At 44.8% G+C, this 18,110-nt stretch overlaps 1 protein-coding gene across 2 annotated transcripts in view; it reads right to left on the bottom strand.

The window, feature by feature from the left end:
- TTC28 (tetratricopeptide repeat domain 28) overlaps positions 1–18,110 on the bottom strand; it is a 441,985-nt gene that overhangs the window by 120,722 nt on the left and 303,153 nt on the right. For both annotated transcript variants that reach the window (XM_029049080.1, XM_029049081.1), the window contains exon 6: positions 2,543–3,050. In XM_029049080.1, coding sequence (XP_028904913.1) covers positions 2,543–3,050 — 508 coding nt within the window. The remainder of the gene's footprint in view (positions 1–2,542; positions 3,051–18,110) is intronic.

Below are 18,110 nucleotides of genomic sequence, written 5' to 3'. Positions count from 1 at the left end.
AACTGAATAGTACTACACTGGGCACCAATGCTAACTCTGTGTGGCACTTCCAAGATTTTATGCGTCCCCCAGCCTTGGCTAGCGTTCCCAGCACCTCTCGGGGGAACTGAAGCCTGACAGAGTCATATTCACCTAGAATTGCGACCTCCTAATGGAGACCAAAATGGTCCGGCAAAGAGCCATCAGCAAGCCAGATCTTCTGGCTGCGTGGTGAGAATGGATTAGGCCAGAAGCCACATGGAGAAGGAACTCAATTCTGAGGAGGATAGAAGGGGTAGCGGAGGCAGCCCGTGTCCTTGGCTAATTTCTCTGTCTCTATTAAATTGGCCATTCTGATTTAAAGACTTGTCTTTCCATAAGTCCCTTGAATCTCGCAGGTCATGTTTGCATTTATGTTTAAGAATGTATAATTATGGTATTTGTTAAAGGCTGTAAGCTTGCTGTGGGCAGGGAATGTGTCTGTTTATTGTTCTATTGTGCTCTCCCAAGGGCTTAGTACAGTGTGTTCAATAAATATGACTGACTGAATGAAAAGAGCTTATTGTGAGTCAAGCACTGTATTAAGGGCTGGAGTAGATAGAAGATAATCAGGTTTGACCCAGTCCCTTGTCTCGCGTAGAGCTCATCATCCAAGTAGGAGGGAGTGGAATTGAATCCCCCTTTTAGAGATGAGGGTAAAAGCTCAGCACTGTTATGAAACCTGGGGAATGTCAGTCATCTCTGCTGGCCACTGCCTCTGCTTCTCATGACTTTTCACTTACATCCATACCAGAAGTCAGAAGTTAATTGAAAAATGAAATATTTCCAGTTATGAAAAATTATTTTTCCCAAATAGAGTATAAATTTATCACAGCAACCAAAGGCACCCCAATAATACCGTACAGTCTATTTAATTATGCACTGACACATACTTTTGTTATTTTTTTTTGTGAACAAACATCCAAAGATGCAGCTTTTTGGGAAAACTACAATCCCTACCAAGTTAAATGCCTTGCCCAAAGGAATCCACTTTTACAAACATCTCCTCTTCTTTCCTCCTAATTAATACCTAGGTGCCTCTTTCTCCTTTAAAGTCAAACAGAGCCTTGTATTTTTTTCATTCTCCTCTCTGTAATTAGATAAAACTAGATCTTTAACTTTTAAAACAGATTAAAAGGTTGGGGGAGTTCGCCTTTTCCTCCCCACCCCACTAAAGGTTTTTCTTTTATAATCCTTAAAGTACTTGTAATGGAAAGGAGGATTGTGGTTTCGTTAGCTGATTCAGTGTAGATGGAATCAGCGTGGTCTAGTGGAAAGAACACAGGCCTGGGAGTCGGGAGACCTGGGTTCTAATCCTGCATGGTGACTCTGGGCCAGTGATTTCACTCCTTTGGGCTTCAGATTCCTCACGTGTCAAGGGGGGAACGAAATCCCTGTTCTCCCTTCCCCCTCAGACTGGGAGCCCTGTGTGGGACAGGGACTATGTCCAACTTGATTATCAAAGCAGTGTGGCTTAGTGGAAAGAACCCAGGCTTGGGACTCAGAGGACGTAGGTCCTAATCCCACCTGCGCCACTTGACTGCTGTGTGATGTTGGACAAGCCACTTAACTTCTCTGTGCCTCAGTTACCTCATCTGTAAAATGGGGATTAAGACTGTGAGCCCCATGTGGGACCACCTGATTACCTTTTATCTACCCCAGTGCTTAGAATAGTGCTTGGCACATTGTAAGTGCTTAATACCATCATTTTTATTATTATCTTGTAATCTACTCCTGTGCTTAGTATAGTGCTCGGCACATAGTAAGTGCATAACAAACACCACGATTATGTTTATGATTATTAAATGCACTTGAAGGAAGTAGAAATCATCTTCATTAGAGGGCCCCTACTCTGGATAGTCTAGTCAAATGCATTTTCCCAGTTGGTCATCCCAGGAGAATGACATTATCAGTCAATCGGTCAACGGTATTTACTGAAGGCTGCCTGAAGTAGAACACTGTTCTAAGAGCTTGGGAGAGCACTTTACAAGAGTTTGTAAGCACATTTCCTGCCTTCAGGAAGATTTCAGCCTCCCAGATATGCCAAAACATTCCAGAATTTAGCAGAGTTGGTAGATGTGCTCCCTTCCCACAGCAGCTTTCAGTCTCCCTGATATTCTGGAACATTCTAGTACATAGACAATGAGCCCCACTATGGGACAGGGACCATGTCCAACTTGATGACCTTGAATTAAATTCAGTTGTATTTATTGAGCACTTAATGGGGGTAAAGCACTGTGCTAAGAGCTTTGGAGAGTACACTGTACCAAGAAACAGACACATTCCCTGCCCATAGCGAGCTTACGATCTAGAGGGGGAGAGAGGCATTAATATTAAAAAAAAAGAATAAGTAAGTTACAAGTACAAATTGCAAATATACACATAAGTGCTATCTACCCCAGCGCTTAGCACAGTGGTTGGCACATACGAAATGCTTAAGATGTTCCATAAAGAAAAAAAAGTCCAACACCAAAAAAACAAACCAAACCCCCAAGATCCCGCAGGCCCTGGAGGCTGGCCTTACCTAGATTGGAAGAGGCTCTCCCCTCGGCGGCTCGATCCTTCAGGTTCTCGGCGATGCCGAGCTGCTGCTCATGGTACTGCTTGGCCCTCTCCAGGTCCTGCATGCACCTGGCGGCGTGGCCCAGCCCGGCGTAGGCCCGCATCTCGATGGCCTTCTCCGTCAGCTCCTGCGCCAGCTCCAGCACTGAGTTGTGGTAGGACATGGCCTTATCGAAATTGCGCCGATAGTGGTATGCGCTGCCCAGATTGCTGTAGGCGCGGGCCTCCTCCCGCTTGTTGCCCAGGTCCTTGGCGATTTTCAGATGCTGCTCGTGGCACTGCACAGCATTCTCGAAGTCTCCCATGGCGATGTACACCGCCCCCATGTTGCCCAGCTCTCTGGCTTCGGAAAGCTCGTCTTTGGATTGTTTGGCGAGGAGGACGCACTGCTTGTGACTAGCCAGGGCATTGGGGTAGTCTCCGATTGCGGTGTAGACGTGGCCCAGGCTGCTCAGGGCTGAAGACGCCGCCTGGGGAGCAGAGAGAAGGCGGGGGAGGGGGTACTGAGAAACTGCAGCAAAGGTGATGCAAAGGGACTTTGAGTCTGAAAGGATGGCGCTTGTTCACTAAAATATTTTGAAACCCATTCGGAGCCAAATCATACTTATGGTGTTTGTTAAGCGCTTACTATGTGCCAGGCACTGTTCTAGGCACTGGTGTAGATACAAGATAATCACGTTGGACAAACTCTCTGTCCACCTGGGGCTCACAGTTTTCATCCCCATTTTACAAATGAGGAAACTGAGGTACAGAGCAGTGAAGTGACTTATCCAAGGTCACAGAGCAAACAAGAGATGGAGCCAGCATTAGAACCCAGCTCCTTCTGATTCCCAGGCCTGTGCTCTATCCACTAAGCTACCCTGCTTCAAATCACCCTAACCTCTGGTTTCTGATCAGTGAGGAGCAACAGATACCTGCAGATGGCAATCTGTACTCCAGAGAACATTTGGTATAATTTGGGTTCCTCCTACATTTCCTCAGCCTTGCCTGCACGTTGAATGTTTTCTCTCCTTTCATCTCCCTGCAAGTGAGGGGATCGGAAAAATTGGGGAAACGGTGGCCTTGGGCCTGGAAACTGGAAGCAGAGAGATAACTGACTGATGGGAGGCTTACTCGAACTGAAGTAAGTTTTAATTGCGGAGGCCGGAGTTGGCTTTAAATCTTTTCCAGTCTGCATACATACTCAATATTTCATGCCAGATTTATTACAGTCACTCCAACTCTTTTGTCCCCGAGTTTGGATTTGGCTGAGAGGAATGTCCTGTGCTTGCTACTGAATAGGAAATAGAAGGAATCTTGCATTATTATATTCTTTTCTCCAACAGCAAGGACTTTGCAAGGCTACTACTGGTAGTTACAGCATCTTCATGGCGACTCATCAACCATTTTTAAATACTGTGGCCAGGGATCCTTCATAATGATTATTTTTATTAAAATTATATTAGAGTTGGAAGAATAATGCCATGTCAGAAAGATCTACTGCCCGGACTTAAGAGTTGCTATCTAGGGTTATACGTGATTTATAATGCCAGGTATTAATTCAACAATGTTTTCAAATGGAGGATCTGTAAAAAATGTGTTCTGTGGATGCAAATTAACAGATTAATAAGGAACAAGCTTTCTGGTACATGATGCTGAGGTGACAGATTAGCTATTAAGTGTAATTTATTGGTCATAAGCCATGAAAGTTGGCAAGAGGCATTACCCCTGTCAGCTTCATAAACAGATCAGTGGCCTTTGGTTTCCCTGAGGTAACTTGTTAGGTATTTTAATTATTCCTTAAAAACTGCCAGAATTTAGGAATGATTTCATTTTCATAACTTGGTGCTGTGTACGGACTTCACACGCTACACCGGGAAGCTTGGGTGGACACTTCGGGGCCTAAGTTACAGCTAACGATCAAATGCTCAGGGCTCAATTCTTCCCTCCACCCTGGGGACAAGCCTGCCTGCCTCTGCCAGCCCTCCAGAATATTTTCTCTGGAGCTGCCGATCTCTTTAGTCTTTGGAATCAAAGTGCGTCTGGGCACCTCAAACAGAGGGGAAACAGCATAGCATGGGCCTGGGGGTCAAAAGGACCTGGGTTCTAATCCCACTCTGCTACTTGTCCGCTGGGTGACTTTGGGCAAGTCACTTCACTTCTCTAGGCCTCAGTTCCCTCATCTGTAAAATGGGGATTAAAACTGTGAACCCTATGAGGGGCAAGGATTGTGTCCAACCTGATTAGCTTGTATCTACCCCAGTGCATAGAACAGTGCTTGGCACATAGTAAACGCTTAACATATAACATTGAAAAAAAAAAGCCCAGTGGCTGGAGCCAGTCACAGATAGTCAAAGATAGCCTCAGTTCCCTCCTCTGTAAAATGGGAATTAAGACTGTGAGAACTATGAAGAACAAGGACAGTGTCCAACCTGATTAGCTTGTATTTACCCCAGTGTTTAGTACAGTGCTTGGCACATAGTAAGCACTTGATAAATTCTTTCATTCAGTCATATTTACTGAGTGCTTACTGCTTACTTAGATTTGGGTTCTAATCCCCGTAATGCCATTTGTCTGCTGGCTGACCTTGGGCAAATCCTAACTTCTCTGGGCCTCAGTTCCCTCATCTGTAAAATAGGAATTAATACAGTGAGCTCTATGTGGGACATGGATATGGACTGTGTCCAATTTATTTAGCTCGTATCTCTGTTAGTGCTTCGTACAGTGTCTGGCACACAGTAAGTGTTTAACTAATACCATTAAAAAATACATATTTGTATGAGATGGGGGATTAGCTGAGAATTAGACAAATGACCTCTCTCCTCCCATGATTTCTCTGAACAAACACTTCAGAGTCTTGACAAAACCCTGTAGATTCCTTTCCCTTTCTTGGATCCAAGAATCTCCCATTTCTACCATGATTTATCACATTATAAAATGTGGGAAGGAGTTTCGGGCCTAAACTTTTGAACTACACAACAGATCACTACTGCGATGGGGACTGTTGCTTTGGCAGTGTTGCTTTCATAACTATTCTTAGCACAGGGTGCTTCACTCAATAGGTGTCCAATAAATATCCTTGATTAATTGACCTTGCCAATATTTGGTCATACACCCTCTTCTTACTCCTGACAAAATATTTTACTCTATTAGTGGTAAAAGAGAGCAGGTTCCTGGTGGGTGGGGATCACGTCTAACAGGTCTGCTGTATTGAACCTGGCCATGCACTTTGTACAGTGCTCTGCACACAGTAAGCGCTCAACAAATACCACTGATGGGTTGACTGAAACAGATCCTTCAGCATATGCTGCTTCCAAACGAGCCCAGGCTGGTCTACATCTTCAAGCCTTTATGCAATGGGCCTGAAAGCACTGCTTTCTCATAAAGCATTTGGAAGAGAGCCGATCCTCTTCCTTCCCACTAACTTCAAAAGAAATATTTACCCTCATCAGGCAAACTCCTCACCATCGGCTTTAAAGCACTGAATCACCTTGCCCCCTCCTGCCTCACCTCACTGCTCTCCTAATAATGTTGGTATTTGTTAAGCGCTTACTATGTGCAGAGCACTGTTCTAAGCGCTGGGGTAAACACAGGGGAATCAGGTTGTCCCACGTGGGGCTCACAGTCTTAATCCCCATTTTACAGATGAGGGAACTGAGGCACAGAGAAGTTAAGTGACTTGCCCACAGTCACACAGCTGACAAGTGGCAGAGCTGGGAATCGAACTCATGAGCCCTGACTCCAAAGCCCGTGCTCTTTCCACTGCGCCACGCTGCTTCTCAATGCTGCAACCCAGCCCACACACTTTGATCCTCTAATGCCAACCTACTCACTGTACCTCCATCTCATCTACCTCACCGCCGACCTCTTGTCCATATCCTCTTGCCCCACTTTTAGCTCCTTACTAAAAGCATATCTCCTGCAAGAGGCCTTCCCTGACTAAGTCCTCATTTCCTCTTCTCCCGCTCCCTTCTATGTCACTCTGCACTTGAATTAGCACCATTTATTCACCCAGTCCTCAGCCTCACAGCAGTTAAGTCCATAACTGTAAATTATTTATTTACATTAATGTCTGTCTCTCTGTCTCTCCCCCTGGACTGTAAACCCACTGTGGGCAGGGAACTTGTCTGCCAACTCTCTTACATTGTACTCTCTCAAATGCTCAGTACAATGCTCAGCACACAGTATGCGCTCCATAAATACCACTGCCTGATTTATTGATTGACTGAACCAGTGGAATACATGCAGGCTGTTGACAAATTAACTGCAGGAAATCCCGAGAGGGAGATGGCTCAGACTGGGATCTGAGTCCTTCTACCTAATACCAAGCTGGCTGAACTTTGCATGTGTGCTTAACTCAACAGGGCCAGCTGTTAACCAGACATCCTGCAAGGTTGGGAAGTGCGTGAAGAAGGCTCCTCGCATTTAAATCGCACAGAACGTCAGTGGGGCTTTGGCTACTTGGATCCTGTTCTGGAGCAATTTACCAAAGCAAATGCTTGGCACAAGCTTTGGTTTAGTAGCAAATGAGCTGCATTTATCTAGGTCTAGGGGAAATCTGCTTGCAAAGGACCAGAGGGAGCCAAAAGTTGAACTCAGGATTTCCCCTTAGACAAATTTCAGCCCCAACCTCATCCTCCTAAAGGAAACATTTCCAGCCTTGTGTTGTTTCCTAGGTGGAGCCTGCACTCTTCTTTTTCTTTTGCTTTTTATAGTATTTAAGCCCTTACTCTTTGCTAAGCACTGTATGAAGTGCTAAGGGAGATACAAGATAATTAGGTTGGACACGGCCCCTGTCCCCCATAGGGCTCACAGTCTTACTCCCCATTTAACAGATGAGCTAAGGCCCAGAGAAGTGAAGTAACTTGCCTAAAGTCACACAGCAGACAAGCGGCAGAGTCTTAATTAGAACCCAGGTCTTCTGATTCCCAGGTCCACGCTCTTTCCATCAAGCCACACTACTTCTCTCCCCAGCTTCTTCCATTTCTTAATTTAAAAAAAAATTATTGTTACATGGTACTTGTTGAGTGTTTGCAATGTGCCAGGCACTGTATTAAACACTGGGGTAGATACAAGCTAATCAGGTTGGACAGAGTCCCTGTCACACATAGAGCTCATAGCCTTAATCCCCGTTTAATCCACTGAGCTAACTGAGGCACAGAAAAATTAAGTGACTTGCCTGAGGTCACAGAGCAGACAAGGGACAGGGCCGGGATTAGAATCCAGGACCTCTGACTCTCAGGCCTGTGCTCCATCCATTCGACCATGCTGCCAATAACTGTGGTCCGTGGTTAGCGCTTACTATGTGCCAGGCACTGTAATAAGTGCTGGGATAGATACGAGGTAATTGGGTTGGTACAGTCCCTGTACCACATAGGGCTCACAGTTTTAATCTCCATTATCGAGATGAGGTAACCGAGACCCAGAGAAGTGAAGTGACTTGCCCATAGTCACACAGCAGGCAAGTGGCAGAGCCGGGATGAGAACCCATGACCTTCTGACTCCCAGGCTCGTGCTCTATCCACTATGCCGTGCTGCTTCTCTAAGCACATAAATGCTGTGGGGCTGTGGGGTGAATAAATGAAGCAAATCACGGCAATGCAGAAGGAAGAGGGAGAAAACAAAATGAGGGCTTAGTCGGGGAAGGCCTCTTGGAGGAGATGTGCCTTCAGTGGAGTCTCTGTTTACTTGCACAGGGTCAACCAAACTCTGTCTTATACTGTATTCTCTCAAGCACTTAGTACAGTGCTCTGCACACAGTAAGTGCTCAATAAACACCACTGATTGATTGATTGACTGAAGATAAAACCATCAAGCGTAATGGCATATGGTGCTATATCCCTAATGGATAGGCAACGGACCAAATGAATACCAGGCTGTCCGTATAAAATCGGACAAATAGCCACCCTTCTGCTTGGCCAGAAAGCAAATGACATGACTGGCAAGAGTTGGGGAACTCTGCAAGTCTTGATTGGCTCACAGGGATGGAGAAACCACCTTTAGAAGTCTTCACGCTTGCAAATTTGACCCTTGGAATAAAACTGGAGGCATAATCTCACCCCCAGCTTTTAGCACTGAAAAACAGAGTGAACGTGCTGGGCTTGAAACTGCTAAGGGTATTTAGTCTGATTAAAAAAAAAATCCTCTTGCATGCCTGTAATTATGACATTCAGATGATGGAGGAATTTGCCAAATTGTGGTATAATTTAGTTCGTTTAGGTACACTGCTGGCTTCAATTGTGTTCCTATTCGATGTGCTCTGGTACATTAAATCACTGCAGGACACAAAATATCTGCCTGGAAATTTTTAGTCGAAATGCAAGTTTAGGTTGCCCATTTCCCAAAAGCCTTTTTGATACTATATTGTGATTTATTATACCTTCCCAAGTGCTTAGCATGGAGCGCTACACATGGAAAGCACTCAATAAATACCACTGATTGAGTGACTGCACTAAATGGAGACTATCTGAAAAAAGCTATTAATCAAGCATATTTACTGAGCACTTACTGTGTGCAAACCACTGTACTGAGTGCTTGGGAGAGTACACTGTAACAATATAACAGATACATTCCTTGCCCACAGTGAGCTTATAGTCTAGAGGGGGAGACAGACATTAATATAAATAAAAGAATTATGGATATGAACCTAAGTGCTGCGGGGCTGGGATGGGGGATGAATAAAGGAAGCAAGTCAGGGTGCTGCAGAAGGGAATGGGAGAAGAGGAAATGAGGGCATAGCGAGGAAAGGCCTCTTGGAAGAGATGTGCCTTCAATAAGGCTTTAAAGTGGGGGAGAATAAGTGTCTGTCAGATATGAAGAGAGAGGGTGTTTCAGCTAGAGAGGACAAGAGGTTCGAAGTGAGGCAAACAAGATCAAGGTATAGGGAGTGGGTTGGCATTAGAAGAGTCAAATGTGTGGGCTGGGTAGAAGTAGGAGAGTAGCGAGGTAAGGTAGGAGGGGGCAGGGTGACTGAGTGCTTTGAAACTGATGGTAAGGACAGGACAATATCAGTGAAGCCGAGGTTGGACAATGTTTACAGGAGAAGGGGGGATGAGACTGAGGGTGGTATCAACATCGGATTCTGACCTATATATAGTTGTGCTTCACATCTGAAGAAGACAGCATTGCTGGTGAATGTAACCTACCATGGGTCAGGCTCTCCCTGCTTTCTTCACCTTTGGCCTTCCCCATCCATCTTTCACTTCCAATTCTCTCTCCTGACCAATGACATCCCAGCTCCATTCTTCCCTTGTCAATCCATCTCGGAACATCGGTCTCCCTCTATCCATCCCACAATCTTGTCCTGCTCTCTGTGCACCCATTCTGGTTTATTCTCTGACTGCATGCCTCTGACTTCCAGCTTTCTCTCAATTCCAGTCCAATCTCCCAATCTCCAATCACTTTCAGCCCTCCTCTTTCTTCTCATGCTTGCTTTCTTACTCCCTTTGCATCTCTATTGTTATATTGTACTCTCCCAAGCACTCAGGACAGTATTCTGCTCCCAGTAAGTGCTCCACAGATACAATTTGAATTAATTTTTTATGGTATGTGTTAAGCATTTACTACGAGTCAAACACTTTTCTAAATGCTGGGGTAGATACAGGTTGATCAGGTTGGACAAAGGCCCTGTCCTACATTGGGCTCATAGTCTTAATCCCCATTTTACAGATGAGGTATTTGCGGTCCAGAGAAATGACATGACTTGCCCAAGGTCAAACAACAGACATGTGGTGGAGCCGGGATTAGAATTTAGGTCCTTCTGACTCCCAGGTCCATGCTCTACCCAATATGCCATGCAGCTTGTCTATTATCTCAATGGATTGTTGTGTTGACCCTTACAGGAGCAGAAGTGTGGATGGCAGACTCCACTCTGATGATTCTGATAACAAATGGCCACCCCTGCCTTGAGAGAAATGTTTTTAAAGGAATTTTCCAAGAAAAAAATTCAAGCTTAATATTAGGCTTGAATCAATCACTTCATTCACTCTTTCAATCGAATTTATTGCGTGCTTACAGTGTGCAAAGCACTGTACTAAGTACTTGGGAGAGTACTACATGCTTTGGAGAATTCACCTCCATAAGTAGATACATCCCTGCCCTCAAGGAGTTTACAATTCAGTGGACTCTAAGACCAACCAAATGAAAATTACAGTCTAAGTGGGGGTTGCAGAAGGGCTAACAGGTTTTGAAACAGTGAACCATTCATTCATGCAGTTGTATTTATTGATTGCTTAGGCTTGGGAGAGTACAATATGACAATAAACATACACAGTTCCTGTCCACGATGAGAACCACCAAAGCCACCTCGGCTGTCATCCCTAAAATGATGTCAGTGCAATGCCCAACTGGCACACATAACTTGGGGCGATTCCAGGGCCTAGACCATGCCTACTTCTGGAGGTTTCTGTGGATGCCCTCGAAGAGGGGGGCGAGGTGCTTCAGATCAGCCTCCACTGTCCATTCAATTAGTTACTTACAATATTTATTACATGCCTACTGAATGCCAAGAACCATACTAAGTGCTGGGGTTGATGCAAATATACTAGACAAGACACAGCCCCTGACCCACAAGGGACTCCCAATCTAGGTATTTGATCTTTGAGTGTAAATTCCTGGGGGGCTGAGAACCTGTCCTCTCTTAACATTCCACTTTCCCACTGTGGCTTAGAGGATAGGGCACAGGCCTGGGAACCAGAAGGTTCTGGGTTCTAATCCCAGCTCCACCACTTGTCTGCTGCATGACCTTGGGCAAGTCACTGCACTTCTTTGTGCCTTAGTTCCCCCATCTGGAAAATGGGGATTAAGACTGTGAGCCCTATGTGAGACAGGGGCTGTGTCCAACCTGATTACTTTGTATCTACCCAAGTGTTTAAAACAGTGCCTGGCAAACAGTAAGCATTTACCCAATTCCATAGGAAAAAAAAGTGCCTAGAACAGTGCACTGCAAGAAGGGGGCACTAAATAAACACTAACTGTACCACTACTATCAGAGACTAATTTGTTGAAGAATTTGGCTATCAGCATTAAGGTGGTGCTTGAGCAATTCAGATGGTAAGACTTTAGCATCTATATGCATTATTATAGACTTAATATAATCTTAAACCTAGTAATGGCAAATGGGGATTCTAAGTGGCTCAAGTATACTGTGAATAGTCACTAGAACCACAGAACATTGGCTTCAGTACAGTGGCAGAATCTGGACGGACACCTTTCATTTTTCGTTACAGTAGATATTAAGGAAAGGAAAGCTTCACAAAGCCAGCAAAGGAAAATGTCCAGGGGAGCTTGCTTACACCTAGAATCTTGCAGTTTATTTTTCTTAACCAAAAACAGGCTTTCTTACCGCCGGAGTGAGACAGAGATGGAATTCCTTGAAAAAGATGAAATGCAGTTTTAATAACTGTGGCTTTTTTCACTCTTGCACTCAGTTTTGTTTTTCTGGTAAAGGAACTCAATTCGGCCCATCCCCTTGTGGAAAGAGCATGGGCTGGGGACTCAGAGGTCATGGGTTCTAATCCTGGCTCCACTGCTTGTCAGCCGTGTGACTTCAGGCAAGTCACTTCACTTCTCTGTGCCTCAGTTCCCTCAACTGTAAAATGGGGATTAAGACTGTGAGTCCCATGTGGGACAACCTGATCACCTTGTATCCTCCCCAGTGCTTAGAACAGTGTTTTGCACATAGTAATCACTTTACAAATGCCATTATTATTATTATTATTATTATTATTAGACTGTAAGCCCGTCATTGGGCAGGGATTTTCTCTATCTGTTGCTGAATTGTACATTCCAAGCGTTTAGTACAGTGCTCTGCACATAGTAAGCGCTCAATAAATACTATTGAATGAATGAATTTTAACCAGAATTTCATTATACAAAGAAAAGATGATCCCAGTTTCTGGAATTTCACTGAGTCAAGGCCCAAAAGTATCCCAATTTCTGCCAATAAAAGAGTACAGAAGAATCATCTATTAGAGTTCTCCAAAAGTCTCACACCTGTCTCTGCAGTCACATCCAAACACATTGGTACGTTTCATTATCATTAGCCTCATCGTCCTACTTGAAAAACAACTTTAAGTCTACAACTCACATACGCTGATAAAATCTTTGGCAGAGTCAGGAATGTGAGGTTGGGCCAGGCATTACAATGACTTCTTGCAATTCTCCTTCCTTTTTCCACTCCTTTTCTAATGACTACAAGCATAGCCTAGTCGACAGAGCACAGGCCTGGGAGGTAGAAGAACCCGGATCCTAACCCTGGCTCCGCCACTTGTCTGCTCTGTTTCCTCTGGAAAGTCACTTCACTTCTCTGTGCCTCAGTTTCCTCATCTGTAAAAGGACAACTACACCTCCTTAGACTTCTCCCACCTCTTTAAACTGTTAGCGCGATAAGGGACAGGGATTGGGTCTGACCTGATGATTTGGTATCTTCTCCAGTGCTTAGTGCAGTCCCTCGCACAGAGTAAGCACTTAACAAATATCACAAGAACTATTATTCTTTCTAGAACATGATAAGAGCTTCAGCTTCTCTTCTTCATTCATTCAATAATATATATTGGGCGCTTACTGTGTGCAGAGCACTGTACTAAGTGCTTGGAAAGTACAATTCAGCAATAGAGACAATCCCTGCCCACAATGGGCTTACAGTTTCTGTACTAAGCGCTGGGATAGATATAAGCCAATCAGCTTTGACACAGTTCATGACCCACATGGGGTTCGCAGTCCTAATCCCATTTTACAGATGAGTCACTGAGGCACTTAAGTGAAGTGACTTGCCCAATGTCACCGAGCAGACAAATGGCAGAACTAGGATTAGAACTCAAGTCTTTCTGATTCCCAGGCCCATGCTCTATCCACTAGTCCATGCTGCTTCTCGCCACTTTCCCTTGTCCAGAACAACAACGCTGGAAGCAGTAGAGTGATGAAGGTGCCTGCAGGACAGCCAAGAACCCTTAAATTGGGGGAAAGAAAACGCTGACCCCCACACACCAAAACACATAAGCCAACATCCTCCTCTTTCCCCACAGTAGTATAGCCTGCCTGACTTTACCATATGCACTCTGTACAGCCTCTGTTTCTCAATAAACCTAACTAAATGGAGAGAATTCCGGTAGAAATAAGTGATAAAAATTATCCAATTTTTCCCACATTTTGAAAACCATTCATCATTATCTATTGAGTCTCCTGCATTTCAGCACTGTGAAAAATCTTGCACGTCTCGTGTACGTTTACACAGAGCAACATAAAAGCACCATCTCTATCCTCTTTTTCTCCATCAGAGAAGTCTTAGTGATATGTTACCACTTGTGTTTTCTTGTTACTGGAATGCCTTCTACTTTCAGCCAATAATCTGGGACAGTTTTGCTTTAAGGTGATTCTATCATAGAAAAAAAAAGCCCCAGAATTAATAACTCTGCCAAACCTCATTTATCTCCCCTGACCAGATTTGGAAAATTTTTATTTTTCACATCTTCAGTTTCAGGGCTGTGCTTTCTCAGAATGGGAATTTCCTTTTAGAGTAAGCAAACAGCCCTTAAGGTGGAAGCTTCTAGTAGAACCGTGTATGGATTGGCTCTAGGCCCCTGGTCCTGGAGTCATCAATACTATTTACTGAGCTCCTGGGTGTATAGTGCTATACTAAGCACTAAGCTTGTGCACAAGAAATGTGTCTGTTTATTTTGTATTTTCCCAAGCACTTAGTTCAGGGCTCTGCACACAGTAAGCGTTCAATAAATATAACTGAATGAACTGAGAGTACTACAGAGTAAGCAGTCCTTATCCCTTGGGCCTTGGTTAATTCCAAATACAGCTTTCTCAGCGCACTCCATCTTAGAGCTATTTCAAATTGTGGGGAGAGGGCATGCAGTTTTTCATATATGTAAGTTGCACTGATGGACACTTGCATGGTTGCTCCAAGAGAACCTCAGGACCTACACATCTGCAGCATGGTGAGGTGGATAAAGCACGGGCCTGGGAGTCAGAAGGTCATGGGTTCTGATTCCGCCACCTGTCCGCCTTGTGACCTGAGGCAAGTCACATCACTTCTCTGGGCTTTAGTTCCTTCATCAGTAAAATGGGCATTGAAACTGTGGCCCCATGTGAGACACGGACTGTGTCCAACATGATTTGCTTGCATCTACCCCAGTGCTTAGAACAATGCCTGGGACACAGTAAGCACTTAACAAGCACCTCAATTATTACCATTATTATTACTGAGGACTTACTATGTGCAGAACACTGTACTAAGTGCTTGGGAGAGTACAATACAACAATATAAAGGACACAGTCCCTTTCCACAGTGAGCTTACTGTCTTGAGGGAGCTTACAGACTAGAGAGGGAGCCTATGGGGAACTATCAATCATTTAATCAATCAATCATATTTATTAAACTCTTACTATGTGCAGAGCATTGTACTAACCACTTGGGGGAGGACAATACAGCAGAGTTGGTAGACACATTCCCTGCCCACACCGAGCTTATGGTTTAGAGGGGGAACTTAATGGGGAACAATCTCTGTATGGGAACACCTTGACTATCTGGAAAAGAGATCCAGATCCACTTGAGATTCCATCCCCATCCTTTTCTAATTTGGTCTGGACTTGGGCTGGACTCGACTGCTCCAGGCCAGGGAGAATGGAATCATGGGGTGATGAGGCAGAAACACTCTGAAAGTTTTAGCTTTAGGGGTCAGATTACAAATAGAAAAATCTTATCTTTGTGGAAGGCTCATTTCTCGAGTATGAACCTGTTCAGTGACCTTTTTTATGTACGAAAGTTTTAGCCCAGATGCCATTAATGGCATTAAATAGATGGTAACTCTTCTGATAAACATGTTCTCTCAAGGGTCTGGGAGAAGTTGGGGTTCAGAGCCTCAGATTAAGAAGGCCACTACTGGGGGGAGAACATTGGTAGGGAAGGCCAGAGTACTTAGCTTGACCACAGTGGTATTTGTTAAATGCTTAATATGTGCCAGGCACTGCACTAAGCGCTGGGGTGGATGCAAGTAAATCGGGTTGGATATTGTCCCACGTGAGGCTTGCCGTCTTAATCCCCATTTTGCCGATGAGGTAACTGAGGCACAGGGAAGTGACTTGCTCAAGGTCACACAGCAGACAAGTGACAGAGCCGGTATTAGAACCCAGGTCCTTGGGATTCCCATGCCCAGGCTCTACCCACTAGGCAGCACTGCTTGTCTCCGTAGGAAGGAATTGGGGAGGGGGCACAATTGTCACTGATGAAGCCACTAGGTGTCGCTACCACTCCAAAGAACCCCCACTCCCCCCATCTCCATCCTCCCCCCAGCCCAGTGGTAGTCAATTGCCAAGGTCCCCACTGTTGTTCAGTTTACCCCACCTTTCCCTCCCAAGTTTTGGGGATGTTTCTCCACCCCTAACCCCATCCCCCTCCAGGTTCGGGGAATCAGAGCATCTCCCCAACCTAGATCAGTCAGCTATCCCAACCTGTTTGCTTGCACCGGAAAGACTTTGGGCTGCAGAGGCATTTGAGTGGTGCAGTTGCCCTAGACCCCAAAGCCACCCCTTTAGAGAAGTAGTGTGACTTAGTGGAAAGAGCACAGGCCTGGGAGTAAGAGGTCGTGGGTTCAAATCCCAGCTCTGCCACTTATCAGCTGTGTGATTTTGGGCAAGTCACTTCACTTCTCTGTGCCTCAGTTACCTCATCTGTAAAATGGGGTTTATGACTGTGAGCCCCATGTGGGACAACCTGATTACCTTGTGTCTACCCCAGCACTTAGAACAGTGCTTTGCATACAGTAATCTCTTAACAAATACAAATACCACCACCACCCTGCCTGACCTTGCTTGAGGAATTGAGACAAGGTGATGGGGTGTGGGGGAGGTGAATCAGTGGTGCCGTGGGGCTTCTTGTTCAGAATGGTGTGGCTTAATAATAATGTTGGTATTTGTTAAGCGCTTACTATGTGCAGAGCACTGTTCTAAGCACTGGGGAAGATACAGGGTCATCAGGTTGTCCCATGTGAGGCTCACAGTTAATCCCCATTTTACAGATGAGGTAACTGAGGCACAGAGAAGAAAAGTGACTTGCCCACAGTCACACAGCTGACAAGTGGCAGAGCTGGGATTCGAACTCATGACCTCTGATCCCAAGCCCAGGCTCTTTCCACTAAGCCACGCTGAGCCCGGGCCTGGGAGTCAGATGGTCCTGGATTCTAATCCCGGCTCTTCCACTTGTCTGCTGTGTGTGACCTTGGGCAAGTCACGTCACTTCTCTGGGCCTCAGCTGCCTCATCGGTAAAACTGGGATTCAGACTGGGAGCTCCATGTGGGCCTGTGTCTGACCCGATTAACTTGCTTAGAATAGTGCTTGGCACACAGTAAGAAGAACCACAATTATCATTATTATTATTATGGGAGTGAATGAGTTCTCCAAGGGAGTAGGTGTATATAGAGAATAGAAGGAGACCCAGAACTGAGTCCTGAGTCACCCCTACAATTAAGGGGAGGGAGGCAGAAGAGAAGTCCACAAAGAAGACTGAGAATGAGTGTCCAGAAAAAGAGAACAAGGAGGAGAGGACGAAGCCAAGTGAAACAAAGGTTGGATAAGGTTTCCAGGAATAGGGGGTGGTCCACAGTGTCCAAGGCAGCTGAGAGGTCGAGGGGTCTTAAGACGAAGTAGAGGCCAAGGGAACTGTCCAGAAGAAGGCCATTCAAAAATCACTATGCACTAAACATCCAAGTCACAAATTATTTAATATAGAAGATATCAACAGGACTCATCTTCTCTAAGAGAAACATTACTCTGCCTAGATTTCTAAGAAAGCAACGGATCTTTAGAGCATGATGTTATGGTGACATGATAAATTGTGCTCTCCCTGCTTGGAGTCGGGATATTTAACTGCAGTGCTTGGACTAGCACAAATACTGTAATTAGCTTCTAATGCTATTAAAGTTGAAAGATGATTAGCAAGTGAAAACATTTTGTCATTCCCTGCATAATTAAACAAAGGAAGAACTAGAGATAGCATGGGGAAGTAAGGCTTGTGACAGCTCTTGTGATGAGCTAATCTCTTATATAAGGAAATTGGGAATGTTTATGGCATTTATGAGATGATCTTTTAAGCTCTTTTTTTTTTAGTAGTTCTGTATTGTTTTCACTTGTTGGTCATGAGTTCCATTTCAGTCAGTTGATAGAGCAGGGGATTGGGAGGCAGAAGGACCTGATTTCTAATTCCAGTTCCACTACTTCTCTGCTGTGTGATCTTGGGCAAGTCACTAAACTTCTCCGTGCCTCAGTTACTTCATCTGTAAAATGAGGATTAAGACTGTGAGCACCATGTGGGACAGGGATGGTGTTTGCTTGTTTCTGCCCAGCGCTTAATACAGTGCTTGGCACATAGTAAGCCATTAAAAAAACCCTGCATTTTGTAGGGGTATCTCATCATGAACCAAATAAGTAATGTCAACACTTACTCCCATACTTTGCAAGAGTAAATTTATTGAATGGACTCAAGAAAATCTACTTTTGTTGCTCTGCTTTCCAGGCAAGTAGCATACCAACAGTCTGGTTTTGTGTC

Source organism: Ornithorhynchus anatinus, chromosome 21, assembly GCF_004115215.2.
Source record: "Ornithorhynchus anatinus isolate Pmale09 chromosome 21, mOrnAna1.pri.v4, whole genome shotgun sequence".
In the NCBI taxonomy this organism is placed as follows: Eukaryota; Metazoa; Chordata; class Mammalia; order Monotremata; family Ornithorhynchidae; genus Ornithorhynchus; species Ornithorhynchus anatinus.
This window is presented reverse-complemented; position numbering and strand designations above follow the sequence as displayed.